At 35.6% G+C, this 15,325-nt stretch overlaps 8 protein-coding genes across 13 annotated transcripts in view; 3 read left to right on the forward strand and 5 right to left on the reverse strand.

Moving 5' to 3' along the window:
* The window catches only part of LOC108965121 (protein shifted), a 23,780-nt gene extending 16,927 nt beyond the window's left edge, over window positions 1-6,853 (forward strand). For 3 of the 4 annotated variants that reach the window (XM_018927327.1, XM_018927328.1, XM_018927329.1), the window contains exons 2-8: window positions 523-805; window positions 923-1,183; window positions 2,478-2,657; window positions 4,597-4,797; window positions 6,320-6,415; window positions 6,487-6,690; window positions 6,763-6,853. In XM_018927327.1, the coding sequence (XP_018782872.1) occupies window positions 529-805; window positions 923-1,183; window positions 2,478-2,657; window positions 4,597-4,797; window positions 6,320-6,415; window positions 6,487-6,690; window positions 6,763-6,794 (1,251 nt within the window). In that variant the 5' untranslated portion in view covers window positions 523-528 and the 3' untranslated portion in view covers window positions 6,795-6,853. Of the gene's footprint in view, window positions 1-510; window positions 806-922; window positions 1,184-2,477; window positions 2,658-4,596; window positions 4,798-6,319; window positions 6,416-6,486; window positions 6,691-6,762 lie in introns of those variants that run through there. The other variant, XM_018927326.1, reaches the window with a different exon arrangement.
* Window positions 4,892-5,733, reverse strand: LOC108965124 (5-demethoxyubiquinone hydroxylase, mitochondrial). Its single transcript, XM_018927332.1, has 3 exons — window positions 5,340-5,733; window positions 5,149-5,267; window positions 4,892-5,078 (listed from the first exon to the last, which is right to left on the reverse strand). Exons 1-3 carry the CDS (start codon window positions 5,722-5,724, stop codon window positions 4,920-4,922), a joined length of 663 nt encoding a protein of 220 aa, XP_018782877.1. The 5' UTR covers window positions 5,725-5,733; the 3' UTR covers window positions 4,892-4,919.
* On the reverse strand, window positions 5,664-8,254 carry LOC108965125 (RNA-binding motif protein, X-linked 2). Of its 3 annotated transcripts, none has more exons than XM_018927336.1 (3): window positions 8,164-8,254; window positions 7,378-7,864; window positions 5,664-5,733 (listed from the first exon to the last, which is right to left on the reverse strand). In XM_018927336.1, exon 2 carries the CDS (start codon window positions 7,828-7,830, stop codon window positions 7,393-7,395), a length of 438 nt encoding a protein of 145 aa, XP_018782881.1. In that variant the 5' UTR covers window positions 7,831-7,864; window positions 8,164-8,254; the 3' UTR covers window positions 5,664-5,733; window positions 7,378-7,392. The 3 variants fall into 3 exon arrangements, with proteins under 3 accessions (XP_018782881.1, XP_018782880.1, XP_018782879.1); XM_018927335.1 differs by lacking the exon at window positions 5,664-5,733 and adding an exon at window positions 5,819-5,894; XM_018927334.1 differs by lacking the exon at window positions 5,664-5,733 and having other exon boundaries at window positions 6,784-7,864.
* A 330-nt stretch (window positions 8,255-8,584) lies between these two features.
* Window positions 8,585-9,334, forward strand: LOC108965126 (UPF0184 protein CG14818). The gene is made up of 2 exons (XM_018927337.1): window positions 8,585-8,885; window positions 8,949-9,334. The coding sequence occupies exons 1-2, from the start codon at window positions 8,717-8,719 to the stop codon at window positions 9,182-9,184; spliced, it is 405 nt and encodes a 134-aa protein (XP_018782882.1). The 5' UTR covers window positions 8,585-8,716; the 3' UTR covers window positions 9,185-9,334.
* LOC108965120 (WD repeat-containing protein 18) lies at window positions 9,263-10,724 on the reverse strand. The gene is made up of 2 exons (XM_018927324.1): window positions 9,952-10,724; window positions 9,263-9,895 (listed from the first exon to the last, which is right to left on the reverse strand). The coding sequence occupies exons 1-2, from the start codon at window positions 10,702-10,704 to the stop codon at window positions 9,332-9,334; spliced, it is 1,317 nt and encodes a 438-aa protein (XP_018782869.1). The 5' UTR covers window positions 10,705-10,724; the 3' UTR covers window positions 9,263-9,331.
* A 235-nt stretch (window positions 10,725-10,959) lies between these two features.
* Window positions 10,960-11,882, forward strand: LOC108965123 (tRNA (guanine-N(7)-)-methyltransferase). Its single transcript, XM_018927331.1, has 3 exons — window positions 10,960-11,073; window positions 11,147-11,654; window positions 11,713-11,882. The coding sequence occupies exons 1-3, from the start codon at window positions 10,979-10,981 to the stop codon at window positions 11,815-11,817; spliced, it is 708 nt and encodes a 235-aa protein (XP_018782876.1). The 5' UTR covers window positions 10,960-10,978; the 3' UTR covers window positions 11,818-11,882.
* LOC108965122 (RNA 3'-terminal phosphate cyclase) lies at window positions 11,813-13,041 on the reverse strand. The gene has a single exon (XM_018927330.1). The coding sequence runs from the start codon at window positions 12,955-12,957 to the stop codon at window positions 11,878-11,880; it is 1,080 nt and encodes a 359-aa protein (XP_018782875.1). The 5' UTR covers window positions 12,958-13,041; the 3' UTR covers window positions 11,813-11,877.
* A 136-nt stretch (window positions 13,042-13,177) lies between these two features.
* Window positions 13,178-15,245, reverse strand: LOC108965116 (cyclin-L1). Its single transcript, XM_018927321.1, has 4 exons — window positions 14,620-15,245; window positions 14,168-14,558; window positions 13,658-14,103; window positions 13,178-13,593 (listed from the first exon to the last, which is right to left on the reverse strand). The coding sequence occupies exons 1-4, from the start codon at window positions 15,150-15,152 to the stop codon at window positions 13,359-13,361; spliced, it is 1,605 nt and encodes a 534-aa protein (XP_018782866.1). The 5' UTR covers window positions 15,153-15,245; the 3' UTR covers window positions 13,178-13,358.
* Window positions 15,246-15,325: the final 80 nt, after the last annotated feature.

Consider the following 15,325-nt stretch of genomic DNA (forward strand, 5'->3'; position numbering starts at 1 on the left):
TAATATTTTTTTTTTTATTGTAATCTTAATTAGCAGCCCTGAAGATTAAAAATGTATGCTACCATATAGAGCAAAGGTGAACATATTATAGACCTCTTACTTATCATTACGTATAATGTCCATTTTGCAGTTTGCACTAATCAAACTTCTAATCGCACTGTCCTTATGCATTTTATAGCCAACATTCCGGGATACCAGTAACCAATAATTCCGCGAAAAGATCCTAAAAAAGCCATTACAGCCACAAGATAAAGTAGTTTTTCGCTAGAAATCCACTTCATATGTTTATAACAGCACTTGACAATAACAGTTATTGACTGCAACAGTCATTTCGCCATTTATAGCAAATAGTTTTCTCTATTGCCACAGTATGCATAATGCACACAGCAACATTGTAACACTGCGCACATACATACAAACATACTATATATGTATGAATACGTTAGGTATTCGCACTCAATCGAGTATAGTATAACATTCAAAGTTGCTTATTCATCATATATAGTATTAATGTCATTGCAGAGAAAAATGTTTTACCATACACAGATGTCAGCAATCAAGTGGTTCTATCTAATATCGCTGATGCTGCTATTTTGCTGGAGCAGTTTGATCGAATGCAAAAGGCAACAAGCGCATGCCAACGATGCCGATCATGAGCTTAGGAGTTCAGAAGATGAGGGTGGTGGTGGTGGTGCCGCCGCCAATCTGGGGAATGGACACCAACAGGCGCATCGCAAAAAGCATCGTCAGCATGACAATAAACTCTCATTGTGGATCAATGAACAACAGCTGAATATGCTAAGTGGTAATGTATTGCTAAGGGGGAATCTCCGCCACGCTCCTCAATCGCAGTATGGCAGGGACTCCCCCAAACGTATATTTGTTTCCATAAAAAAAACCGATCTGATTTTCAAGATTAAAGCACTTTTCTTTCCACAAGGGTTCGGTTCGCATGGTCGCATCTATGCCATTGAAAATGGTCATGTTTTTAATTTACCTGAAATCAATGTCTACAAATTCTTGATTATACCCGCCGAAGTGAACTACGTGAATTTCACGTGGAAATCGGGCAGCAGAAAATATTTCTATCATTTCGATCGTTTGATCTCGCTAGATCATAATGTTTTGAAGGATCCCAAGCTTTCAATTGCGAAGAAAGGACGCATACCGGCGGAGGAGAAAGGTAATCCGTAATTATGTATTTAATATATTAACTAAAGTTAATTTAGTTCTCTTAGCCCGAAGTGTACGTATTAAAGGTTTACATGGGTTTCCTCGGGTAAAAAAATTGTTTTTTTTAACAACTATTTGCTTAAAAAAAAAATTAAATATTTTAATAGAATTTTTTATTGTTACAAAAATGCACTATTAGCTAAGAAATTCTGAATTTTTTAGAAAAAAGATGTTGGCAGGATAACTCCTTATAGGATCATCTAAAGCGAAAAAATACGTGTTTTAGTTAAAACTTTAACTTAGAACTTAGAAGAGGGGAAAAAAATTTAAATAGGATTTTTGGCAGAAATTTTTGCAAAAAAAAATTATATTTTCGTGCAAATTTCGCGACATTTTTTTTCAAATAATAAGCGAAATCGTTCAAATTTTTAAAAATTGTACTTTCAAAGACCTGTGTAAAATTTCATGAAGATCGATTGAGTAGTTTTCGAGAAATCTTGTCAACTGACTTCAAAAACAAAGTTTCGAGAAAAACGTGTTTAAAGACGACGCTCTTAGCCTAGCTAGCCTCGAGCGCACAAGTTCTCAAGACTGTATCTATAAAACTATTAAACGGATCAACTTGAAAATTTAGGACAATGTTCTAGATGTGGTTAGCGGTTTTTAGATTTTTCTGCTTAAATTATCTCAAATCCAGAAACCAAAAAAACTATTATTGTTTTAGATGATGACAGATAATGATCGAAAGAATAGTCAAAATTTTGAGAACATGACGGCTACCGAACCAAGTCGTTTTTTTTTTTTTTTGTGAAAAAATTTGCCTTCAAAGCAACTCCAAAAATCGAAATCATTATAAAAAATCGTTACCTGACAAATATAACAAATATATCAAAAAAAAGAGTAAATCTGGTTATTTTAAGTCAATCGGTCTGGTTTTTAGGAAAAAATGTCTTCCCGAGTTCTGACAACCGAAACTATCTAAATGTGAAAAAATAAAGTTAACACTTTTCAAAATTTTACACTGGGTGTACTGCTTAAATATTCTATGGATAATATGAATATTATATGGATAAGAATATAAAGAGCTGGTTTCTTAGACATTCCACATCGACTCGATCGTAGCTGATTCCTGGTCAAATCTGTCTTCTTTAATATTTACACTCATTTACTAGTCAATTGAACCGAATTCAGTTACGAGTAAGGTATTTTCGGAAAACTTAATTTTGTAGCGGTAAACAAGAATCTTTTCCCTGATAACATTGAAAATACACTACAAATAATCTATATTTGTATTTTACTTACAGATTTTAGTATTTTCATGCCGTGCGTCCACAATAACTCAGGGACGGCTATGTTCACAATCGGTTTGTCCATACAGAATCGTCGAGAGAAGCTGTTGCCAGGCACACCGATTCGCTTGAATTTCAAAAAGGAATGCGCACACAGAGGTAACGCTTCCATCTCTACACTAACATCTTCGCAAGGTAGTGTATAAAAAGAAATGCTTCCTTTACAAAAATACCTACATACAAACTATAAAAAAACATTGGCTTCTAATATACATACTTCTTTCGAAATTTATCTTTCCGATAACCTCAGTGAGAATGCTGAAATTACTAGACATTGTATTATAAGTTGAAAGGTAGTCCATAACTTTGTGCTTTTACTTAGTTTCAACATTTTCTCATTTCAGCGTAATTATCGATCTTACGAAGTTATATCAGCCTAGAACCCTGCAAGAAACTAACATTTACTTTTTTCAATAGGGACGAGGGTAGCTCTAGGAACTTGTCGTTTTTGAAACAAAACAGTAAGGAAAAGTTTAGTTTGTAAGGATCCGAACATTAAAATACGGTTGCTCGGATATTCTCGTGTTCAACCAATTTAGTAATTTGTTTATTACATATATCTTTGTATAGCTCAAATAAGTCATTCTCGCTAGTTAATTTTAAGCTCCACTTCATTAGATCATTTAAAGCATCTGAAAAAATTTGAACCGGATGACAAAAACTTTTAAGTATTTTAGGTTTCCCGAGTTCTCTAAATGTCATTAAATTATTTAAAACATCTGATTAAATCTTTATTATTGCATTAAAAATAATCTCCTCAGCTAAAACAAGCATACAAACGGCGACTCCAATTCTTAGCACATTTGCTATAAGACTCGTCTGAGACGGTTTTCAGCGAATTTGGGGTTTTCGGTTAAGACTTTTATTTGGAATCTCATTCGCTAGATTATTAGACAGTTTCAACGTCATATTCATAAACCCACGTCTGGTCATAAAAGAAACATACTTATCGTTGTCAAGCATCTCTTTTGTAACCTCTACTCTACGTCGTTTTTGCAAAAACTTCTGGTCTTTAGGTAAGAGTCTCTCATTGAAACGCTTCGTACCCAAAACATTAACCAAAAAGCTTCAAACAAACCATATGAGATGTTAAGGTCCCTACTCTTTTGTCAACACGATACAGACGAATGGACGACTCACATGAGGAAATTTCGCGATGACTTCAGTGACTGACTGCTTTATGCCACTCAAATACTTGTGAGAACACCAAATTTCAAGTAAACTCGGTTAATTTTTTTCCATTGTAAAAATTGCCTAAGAAACTTTTCGCATCGTGAACAAAAAGCTGCCGTACGCACACTAATTGATAAATAAAAAAATTTTGTAGCAATATAGAAAAAACTGTTTTAACAATTTGGTTTGCGAAATTGTTTTATCGCGCCTTTTATTTATTATATAAAAATTGTTGCAGAGCACAAGGTCATCATGAGAGCTTCGAGCATGTAAAAAATTATACCTAATTTCTCCCTTCTCTCCTTCAAAGTCTGACGGTATTGATGTTGTAGGTAGAGTACCTACTAAAGGGTTTAAAATATTTATAAACCTCCGTTAACAAAACATTTATTCAACTGTTCTGAGAGTAAAAGTTTATAATTAGAAGTATAAGCGCGCATAAATGTAAATCTCTCGAACAATATAGTTTTGTATTACATTGCTAAATGTCGAAAAAGTAGTAACTCACATTCCCACTGCGGTTAAAACACAAACACATTACTGGCTGGCGTTTTTTATTGCATTACCCCGACTATTTAACGCTACGCTTATTAATTACTAAATATAAACGAATAACTGAAGTTATCACATATGCTACACATACAAACACATATATATAAATATACATACATTAAGCACTGCTTGTTGAGATTTGTATAAGTATAATGCTTGAGACGTCTAAACGCGGCGCTAAACCGCTTTTGTTTATGCATATTTTTCATATATTCAATATTAATGTTGTTGCTTATTTGCCAATGCTTTTAGTAAGCCTACATTTATACAAAAGCACAAATGTACATTTAAGTAGTAATATTTATTTTCATGTTTTGTGCGTTTTTACGTTTGAATTAAATAATTTAAGGTCCGGACCCGGAGTGTAATTTGAAATGTGGTGATAATGGTTTTTGTAATCATAATAAAATTTGTCAATGTAAAGCCGGCTATACGGGTCAATATTGTCAAACGGCATTTTGTTTTCCACAATGTTTAAATGGCGGTAATTGCACAGCACCATCGGTCTGCACCTGTTCCGACGGCTATCAGGGTACATACTGCGAAGGAGGTAAGTGCGCGTATACATATTTATACATGATAATAATTTTATTTAAAAACTGCTTTTATACAATACAAATATTTACATATAAATATGTGGAAAACAAATACTACATTTTATTATTTATTATTTTAAATACGTTTCGAAATAGCGATAGCTGTCTTACAGCCGATTTTGATAACTTCCGTAATTGCTTTATAAAAAGGTGCCTGTTCAGCGCCGCAGTCAATACCCGTATCATGGTGTTCTTGTTCCTCATCACGGAACTTTGTTATTGTATCCAAGAGTTCCTAAAAGTGCATAGTAAATGCAAAAAATTTAATACACACAAATTTTTGTTGCCAAAATGCATTCAATCACCTTGTCCGGTTTGGGGGACGCCATAATTTGTCGCAATTGTTCATTGTAATGCTCCACGATGACGGTTTCTACAGCAACGGTGCATGCCATGGCAGCTTTCTCACCCAGCAATGCAGTGCCTAAGGCAACGAAACCCTTTACAATTATTTGTAATCGAAAATAATAACAGTTTCGTTATTTGCACCGCTTACCCGCTCCCAACATAAACCCAGCTACATTCCATATCGGCAACATAACGGTGGGTCGCACTCTGTGCTCTTGTATGAGTTTTTCGAATTTTCTGCGATGCTCCTTCTCCTGTTCCCACATGTGTGCAATAGTCTTACCCATCGGTCCATTACCCAAAACCGCCATTTGTCCGGCGTAAATACGATCGGCACCCAATTCACCAGCATGATCAACACGTATGATCTCATCTGTTAGTTGAGTTGGCCGCTTTCGTAGCGTCGTGGTGGTTTCTGGCTTCTGTTGGCTTCCATGCTCTGTCGCCACATTTTGCGTGGACTGTTGCAGTATCGGTCGGCATTGTGCGAGGCGCCAACTGTTGTTTGATATTATATTCGAGAGGCGCAGCATGCTTAAATACTGAATGAATGAGAAAAGAAAAAAAGAAATAAAAACAAAAAACAAAAAAAATAATAGTTACCACTTAAACATTTTCAGTTATAGTAAAATTTGTTGAGTGTATGAAATGTCACATATGAAACCGTTATTGGTTGTTGTTGTAATAACACGTCTAAAAGATTCTATGCAAAGTGAAAGCAACAGAAAAGTAGAATTCAAACTTCTATGAGTGTGATTATTATTATTTTTATTTTTAAACATTTTAAGAATAGTTGTTTATTAGCATTATCATACCATTTCTGTTAGCAATTCCTAAACGGTTATATAAATACGAATCCGTTGCGGTTAAATCGACCCGTTTGTCTGGCAAACAATTGAAATATGATCTGTACTGTAATTCTCTAACAGTTAAAGAATACAAATTTTAAAAATTTTCAAATTATGAATATTAAGCATTTAATTATACAAAAATTCGTTTTTTTTTTTATTTTACAGCATCAACCTAGATTTTTTATATCTGCCAACTACATATTACTTATTAAAATTTAATTTTTGCAAATATGTAATTCAACCACATTCATTTTTATCAAATTGTTGTTATATTTAGGCATCTGCTCTGAAAAATGCTTGAATGGTGGCAAATGCATACAAAAGGATAAATGCCAATGTTCAAAAGGTTACTATGGGCTGCACTGCGAATTTTGTAAGTATACACACACAAACTTTCTATTACTTTTAATTACATGTGTATGTGTTATTTTTCAAATTGTCTAGCCAAATGTGTGATTCCTTGTAAAAATGGCGGTCGCTGTATAGGCCCCAATATTTGTCGCTGTCCAAGCGGTTTGCTAGGCAACCATTGCGAAATCGAGCGCATACAACGCTCAACCTGTAGACGTCCCTGCAAGCACGGTGTCTGTACGGCGAATAAAATATGTAAATGTGATCGTGGCTTTTACGGTCGACATTGTAATGCAAGTATGTGGCGTCATTTTCAATGGTAACTTCAATTACAACAAATCATACTAATTCTGTTGTTTCATTTCACAGGAATTAAAAAACACCGTAAAATCCATAGATAGGCAATTTTATATTTTGGACAGATCTCTCCGCTTTACACTTAACTAATTCGGTTTTAATGGAAACAATAGATTTGTAAAAAGTGTGCTTATTATTTTTAATACGACTATCGCTAACCAACTTACATATATACTTACATACATAAATATAAATTTTTTCTCTAAATGTTTTGTGTAAAACCTAAATTTAATACTACTATATTATTCGTCTGCCCAGTAATGGCATGTTAGAATCATTTATTTCTAGAAACGTTGTGATAAACCATTTTTTTTTTTTTTTGTTTAATTAATGTAACAAAATTTTACTTCAAGGAAGTCTGAAAATGTCTAATTTATAATTGGAAATAAGCATTTTTATAAAATAAAATAAAACATGAATTTAAAATAAAAAAAAAATAAACTTTCAATTAAGATTTGATTATATTACTTTTTGCCATTTGTTGCAGTAAAGCAACAAATAAAGGTAGGCAAACTAGCAATGCGTCGCAAGGTTATATTTAAGCATATTTGATTGCGACAACCCGCATATTTATAATACTATTCATTATTAATTAAATTAACAAACATAAATTTGTTTAACTCTTACATTATTTATTATTATTTATGTTCGTTCTCTTTTCTGAACCACTGCTTTTGGTGCACAACCCTCTATATACAATCTAAGTGTCTCCTCGTCCATTTTTTCATTCTCCTTAGGCGGCTTATAATCGGCCACGTGATCCACACGTATTGTACGCCCAAGTAGTTTAATACCATTTAAATTATCAACTGCCAAGATAGTGGAACGTTGGTCTTCGTAACAGATAAAGCAAAAACCTTTTGACTTTCCACTACTTTTATCCCTTATCAAGTTTATATTAACAATTTCGCCATACTGTGAAAAAACACAGATTATATCGCCTTCTGTTAAGGTGTAAGGTAAACCACCAACAAATATCCATGCTGAATCCTTATACATATCATGCCAAGATTTCTTGCCACCTTTTAAGTCAGTTGCACTGAGCTTAAGAACATTCTTCACATTTGTCATAGCATTCATGTTGATAATTATAATATCGAATGTGGGAATATTCCTGCAGAGAGTTGTTGTAGAAATTCTTAGTTCAAAACAGATATATTTTCGATTTTACAATTTATTAAACAAAGGTTTACAATATCGTTTTCATATAAAATTTGGATCAGTAGGCTTGCACTACAGCTATACACTTTTTTCACTTCTCTTACTAAGTGCTGGTGCAAAAGATAGCCTAAGGAACCCTTGTTGCGCAGTATAGAACCCCTTTAATGCACTATGTAAGTACAAATCAAATACGCCAAGGTTCGAAAGATTTACAAAAAATAACTAAAAAGTTTTTATACTAATCTTACGTACCCGGTATTTCTCTTAATTTATGTATTTAAATAAAATGCCGACAAAATAAAATTATGCTCTAAATTCACACAACAGCTGTTTGTAAATAAACGCACAAGGTTGTACAAATAACCGCAAAGTGATGCCACATACGAGGAATAAGTGCACATTCATTGTGTACAGTAGGGTATTCTCTTGCTCTTGCAAAACCCTTGCACAGTCCACGAGTTGCAGATTTTTCCACCTAATGCAACGGCACAACAACAAACACACGCAGAAAATTATTTGCAATGGCTGTAAAATGTGCCATTTGCAGTCTGCATTCTTGCAAAAGCAAGAGAATCCCCCTAGTATTTTTTTAAATTTCAAATCACATACGTACTGAAATTCTTATTCTACTTATATACGATAAGACAAATATATGTAATATTTTTATTTAGTTGATAAAAACATCAAAAAAATATAATGAGCACCAAATTAAAACTTTTAAATCGATATTACTCCGGAATTAATTATTATGCCTTTGCTTGAATGTACCTACGGAACCCTTATCAGTTAAAGGAGAAAAGAATAAATGTCAACAAAGCTGACTGGTGCAAAACAAAGTAGACAAATCTTATTCAAAAGGAACGGAAAGTCAGCTGACCAAAGCAGCAACAAAGTATACGAAATGACTCCTAAAAATATTGACGATCCTGTGGACGCCAACTCCGCTTCAAAAGCAGAGGAATCTGATCTGCAAGGTAAGAGCGGAATTGGTCAAATAAAATGTAAATTTAAGTTTTTACTTAATGTTAATTTTCCAGAGGTTGAGGATGTGAACGAGAGCCTCGACGAACTAACTCGTGCACTTGATTTTTTTGAACAGCGCACCGACGATATTATTGCACAGCTAAGAGTGCTGCTAGACTCTAATCGTGAGATACGTCAAGAAATAGCACAGGACAAGGAAAAAGAAACAATTGCGGCTTTGGCAGCTACAAATATCAGTAGCAAAACAGAAAACGACGTTGCTGAGGAAAATACCAATGTCGGTGATTAAGATGCGCTAAATGGGCATATCGCACTGGAAGGTGCACACAAAAGTATTAGAGGCCGTGAAATTGTCGTTTACATTTGCTTGCTTTTGTTTTATATATCTTAAATTTATTCGTGTTAACAACAATTATAAGAGTGGTACAAATTAACGTTATTTTTTTGTTTCCAATAATTGTTTCGCGGAGACTTCGAATAATTGTTTATTAACAAGTTTTAAATGTTGTACTTCGGCTCTTAATCGCTCAATCTCTTTCGCCGCTTCCTCGTCTGTTGCTGTAGCAGTAGGAGTGGTGTTGGTTGTTGCTCTGGACGTAGACGGCTCTTCTAGATATTCGGTAGGATATTCTAGTGTATCCCAATATTCATAATCAGTATCAGCGTTTTCTTCAGTGATTAAAACTTCTATGCACTCTTCTTCATCAGCCTCAGGAGCATCTAGCATGCGCCGCAGATTGCCACTAAATTTCTTCGGTGGTTTATTTTCTGGCTTAAATATATCTGGGTTGGAGAGACGCAGCTTTACATTTGTTACAGGTCCTTTATGCTGCATACGCTTTATCAGCTGTTTACTAGCAACGTCCCAAATGCATACTTGTTCGTCTTGACCACCAGACACCAGAGTTTTACCATCAAATGATAGAGCAAAACAGGTAACTGCGGTGCCCTCTTTATGTCCTTTAAAAAGATTAGAGTGCTCCTTTTCAACATGTAATTCCTATCGGAAAATAAATTGATAAATATTGTACTATTCAGTTAAACTTTTTGTCTTACCTTGTTTCCGGCCGCAGCATCAGTATTAAATTGGTAAATATTACCGTCCCCCGTGCCAACGTATACATCGGTTTCCATAGTATTTGTAATAACGCTGTGTAATGATTCAGCAAATACCACATTCAAAAGCAAAGCTCCAATTAACAAATCATAAATTTTGCAGGTGCGATCCAGTGACACGGTTATCATATGAGCTCGAATACCACCAAACCCTATATGAACATCTGTTACTGGCAGCCCATGATCGGTGAAGGTGTACACTGGTGTTTGACTGTCGTCGTCCCGCGCACACACAGTTGTCAGATTCCATAACATTACACTACCATCTTGACCAGCTGAAGCAAAATGTGAATCTTCATCGAAACGAATGCAGTTAATGGGCTGGAAATGTTTTGAAATTGTGTTTAGCATTTTACCAGACGGTAAATGCCAAATATAAATATTCTCTTGTATTGCAGCAACGAGATAAAGCATATCGGGTGAAAGTGCCATGGAATTAGCGCGACCAGGTAGCACGAAACGCACAGAAGTAACCTGTTGTTGTGAGTTAATTGGCCAAACATGGAGAAGAGGTTTAGTACTATTAGCTGCTAAGATATAATGGCGATCCAGTAAGGATATAGCGCGTGGTTGTATCACACCACCCGATTTGTACACCATCAAGTTAGTGCCCGTTCTGTAGTCCCACGCTGTAATAGACGCTTGTGATTCGTTGGAGTCACTGGTGAAAAGTACTTCTACAAGTTCTGCCATTTAAAATGCAATAAAACTTCATAAACTTCTTAAATTTTTTATTGTTAAATTTTAAGACTCCTTTCAATTTTAAAAGTTAAACAGAGAATCGCTCTCCTTTATTACACACGTGTTTTTGTTTACATTACTGCTATGAGAAATGTCAAAAAGTGACATATAGCACGACCGCCGTTGAAACGTGCATATGTGGTGCATATCTTTTTGTTTGTGAAGTGCTTCTTGCAGGACGGCTATTTGGTTTATGATTTGCAAAAAGCTTTAAAACCAACGAAAAATGGTTCAGGAAACAGGCAGTATATCACTGCCACAAAAGCGATATTACCGGCAAAGGGCGCACTCAAATCCAATTGCCGATCATTGCTTCGACTAGTAAGTACACTGTACAGACGTATATTTAATAAAATAGTTATTCTATTGAATCACCTTTATTATATTATTATAGCCCGGCACACCCGGATGATGTCGATTGGCAGGAGATGTATCCTAATATAACATCTGACCAATGTGTCGAATTCGCTGATATTGGGTGCGGGTATGGTGGCTTTCTTGTTACTCTTGGTGAAATGTTTGCCGACCGGTTTGCAATCGGGCTAGAAATTCGTGTGAAGGTTTCAGATTATGTCATGGATCGTATAAAAGCGCTACGCACTTTGCATCCAGGGAAATATAACAATATTGCTTGCTTACGCACAAATGCCATGAAGTATCTACCAAATTATTTCCGCAAGGCACAATTGGACAAAATGTTTTTTCTTTACCCTGACCCACATTTTAAACGCGCTAAGCATAAGTGGCGTATAATAAACCAAGCCCTTCTCTCGGAATATGCATATGTATTACGAAAAGGTGGACTTGTTTATACAATGACTGATGTAGAAGATCTTCATAAATGGATAGTACTTCATATGGAGCAACATCCTCTATACGAGAGATTACCAAGTGATGAAGAGGTGAGATTAAATTTTTTTTTCTTTTTTGCAAATGCAGAGATGTATTAATTATTTTTAGAAAGCTGATCCAATAACACCAAAACTTTACCAGAGTAGCGAAGAGGGCGCAAAGGTTGTACGAAACAAAGGTGACCATTTCTTGGCAATATTCAGACGGATTTAGTATAAGTAAACATAAGTTAAGTTTCGTTTATATTATTTAACCCAAATAAATAAATTATATTTAAATTTTCTTGTTTTCATATCCAATGCCATGGCAAGATAATATAACTCGGTTATTTGAATCGATTTCCTCAACGTCAAACTTAGCTCCAGTCATTAGATTGGCCACATGCATGGCCGTACGGGTGTGTTGGGTGAGAGGTGTTGTGAGTATTCTTGATATACCATGAGCAAGAGCCATAAATATTATTATTTGGTCTTGCACATGACTATCTACACAAATTTCGCTCTTCAAATATTTTGTTAATTCATCAGCTGCACTTTTCCCCAAAGCATGACCATCAACTTGCCGTTCACCCAACGCTGACGATCCAACGGTACATCCTTCTGTAGTAACCGCTTTCAAAATTACGCCAGAGCCATTATCACGTGCCACTTCTAAACTTTCTTTGTATGCTTCCAATTGTGGTGGATTTCGACATATTTGTTCCAACACTCGTTCCGCAGCCTGTTTCATATCTTCCGCTATACGCAATGGCAACTTGCCTGCCACGAAACACCAACCAGACACTTCATTTACAACACCAAAATTAACTAAGTTCACTGCTTTTAGGCTACGTACCGCTGGAACTAGTACTTTACAATGTCCTCCTCCACGAGGATAATAGCCGCGTTTGAATAAATCAAAATCAAAGGTTACTCCGAATAATTCCAAATTTGGACGTAAGACTTCTGTCATACTATCCACTTGAGGTGCCATACCAACATTTGTTCCTCCTATTAGATCCAATTCTGACTTGCTGCTTCCAAATATCAATACAGGCAGTGCCGCTTGTAGCACTAATGCAACACTCGCAGCGGTTCGTGTATCCACAGTATAACGTCCAGAGGTAATGTCACCTGGATAAAACTCCACCTCAGTTGATTTAATATGATTGCCCTTTACGAGTGCTCCAGTTATATTTTGCAAAAGATTCAAACCAAATAAATGCTGATTGGAAAGCCCTGGATTAGGACGATTGGCACGTATGTTTGTAACTTTGATAGGCCGGCGAAGAATGCTACTCAAACTAAGTGCATTCCGCAGTATCTGCCCACCACCTTCCAGGTAACTACCATCAATTACAAGAGCTTCTGACATGACTTCGTTATCTTGATTTCTTTAAGTTTAACCTTATAAAAAAATACCTTTTTTACAATGGATTGCTAACTAGGACGTTTGATATTTACAAATATATTATTCTTTGACAACTGACCATTAGAGTTGCCATGATAATTAATTTTTGTCGTTTTGTTTTTTACAAATCATATACCCTTTAAGAAAGCAAATGAAATTTCGAAGAATGAATAAACAATTTGCATCGCATTTTTAAAATTAGGTATTTACTTTATTATTGATATCTGGTTAATTATATAAAGTTCGCCACAATTTTTTTAATATAATTAATTGTTTTGACATGTACGCAAACAAAATCCAAATTTATATATGTTTGTGTATAGAAGTGGGATCGTGATCACAAATCTATATATATGGAAACATTTTTACCTCTTACGATCGCGGGAGCGCTCATGATCGCTCGAACGATGCTTCTGACCACCGCGATGTGATGATCCTCGATTCGAATATCCGTGATGATGTTTACTCGAGTAACCATGATGATGCTTGCTGGACTCCTTATACTCCTGATACTTGTCACGTTCACGATATTTATCACTGGTGTTCATACGCTCTTTATTGGAATAATAATCATTACGATCATGTTCTCTGGATGATTTCCTGAAACATGCAGCAAAGATTGGTATAATAAAAATAAACAATATCAGACTTTTTTAAATGCTACCTTTTGCGGTGTTTTGCGTGTGGTGAGCTCGATGGGGATCGTGAATAATGTCTGGACTTCTTCTTATTTTTATTTGATGGTGGGGAGCGTGAGCGACTACGAGAACGATGCGATTTCTTGTTTCGGCTCTTATAGTCGCCAATACCATTCGAAGCGGATCGCGAACGACTGCGTGAACGGGATGTGAATTTGGGTGAACGTGAACCTCGAGAACGAGATCGAGTTCGTGAACGCGAACGTGAATCCTTATCTGGTGATTTATTTTCTGTTGGCAATGGCAATGGAATTGTCCGCTGTATGAATCCACCCCAAGCATTATGTGAGCCGTTATTGCGATCTACTGTGGTAACTGCTGGCGGTGTATTTTGTTCCTTGTTTTTATTACGAGATTCCATATATCGTTTTTTCAATTCCTCAACGGCAGCGTCTAGTTTTTCAACATTTGGCTGAAGAGATTTGGATTTGAAACTCATTTACATATACATATAGTTTTTTTTAATTACCACTCACCTTAGCTCGCATATATAATTCCATTATACGATAACAAATATCAACGATATGATCTTCGCTTACTCTAAATATTCCGAACCATGGTGGATTATTTGGCAAAGGGATTACGAGTTTTCGTGCACTCAAGTATATGCAAGCACAAGCAATAGTTTCTGGTTGATAACGCATAAATACATCGGTGCGCAGTGAGTCGTTCATGAAATTCCATGACATTTGCATAAGTTTCTCATGTTTTTCATACTTCATGACTTGCAAATACATGACAATAAGTTTATGTGGATGTTTCACATGCACACAAAAACCCAATTCCTTTAGAACCCGTCGTTCAGCTTTTATAACTTGTGTTTTCAAATTTGTATATGCCTGGTCTAAAATCATTGGTGTTATGTCCCTGGGAATAGTAATTGATGTAAATATAACTTATGAAATCTTAGGCATGCAAATATACTTACTTTTGAGCGCGCACTTGTTTGATGTGATGGAAAACATTTATAACGTCCCGTATACGGCGTGGAGCTTCTTCAATTTTTGACGCCAAGCAGACGCAGCTCATTGCAACAGTTTCCATGTTGTACCGCACAAAACTTTTCGAATAAAAAAAGCGTTGAAAAATAACCTGTCCTGTTGCCATTGCGACTTGAGGCAGTTTAAGTAATATTCCTGCCGTTTGTATTAACTCGCAGCCCAGTATACGCAAGTCTTTTTCCGTCTCTGGATCTAAGCCATCGACATGCGATGGAGTTGCATTGAGCTTTGCTTCCGGTATAAGACTGTTTTCCAACGTTAGTACTATTTTATTAAAGAGCCGTGGGTATGCTGGTTTTGCAGTCAATTCCGATTCAGCACCACTTGCGCTTGGGCCTGCAGCACTCGCAGATCCACCAGATATAGAGGCTGTTGTGTTAGCCACATTGGATGTGCCTGCAGAACTTGTCATCTTAACTATTCCTGCTTTAGTTTGATGATAAACTTCAACAACTACCATTTGAACAAGTTTTTAACATTTGTGCCAAAATAATAAAATAAAACTAATTAAAGAAAACACAAGTGAGACAACAGTCACGCCAAAAAATCCGCAGAAAAATGTTTCACTGCTATTTGATGACATTTCTTAGAGGGTGGTGCAAAGTTTTCAAAACATAAAATTATTAAAAAAAA

Source organism: Bactrocera latifrons, unplaced genomic scaffold (genome assembly GCF_001853355.1).
Source record: "Bactrocera latifrons isolate USDA-ARS-PBARC rearing strain unplaced genomic scaffold, ASM185335v1 scaffold_134, whole genome shotgun sequence".
Taxonomy (NCBI): Eukaryota; Metazoa; Arthropoda; class Insecta; order Diptera; family Tephritidae; genus Bactrocera; species Bactrocera latifrons.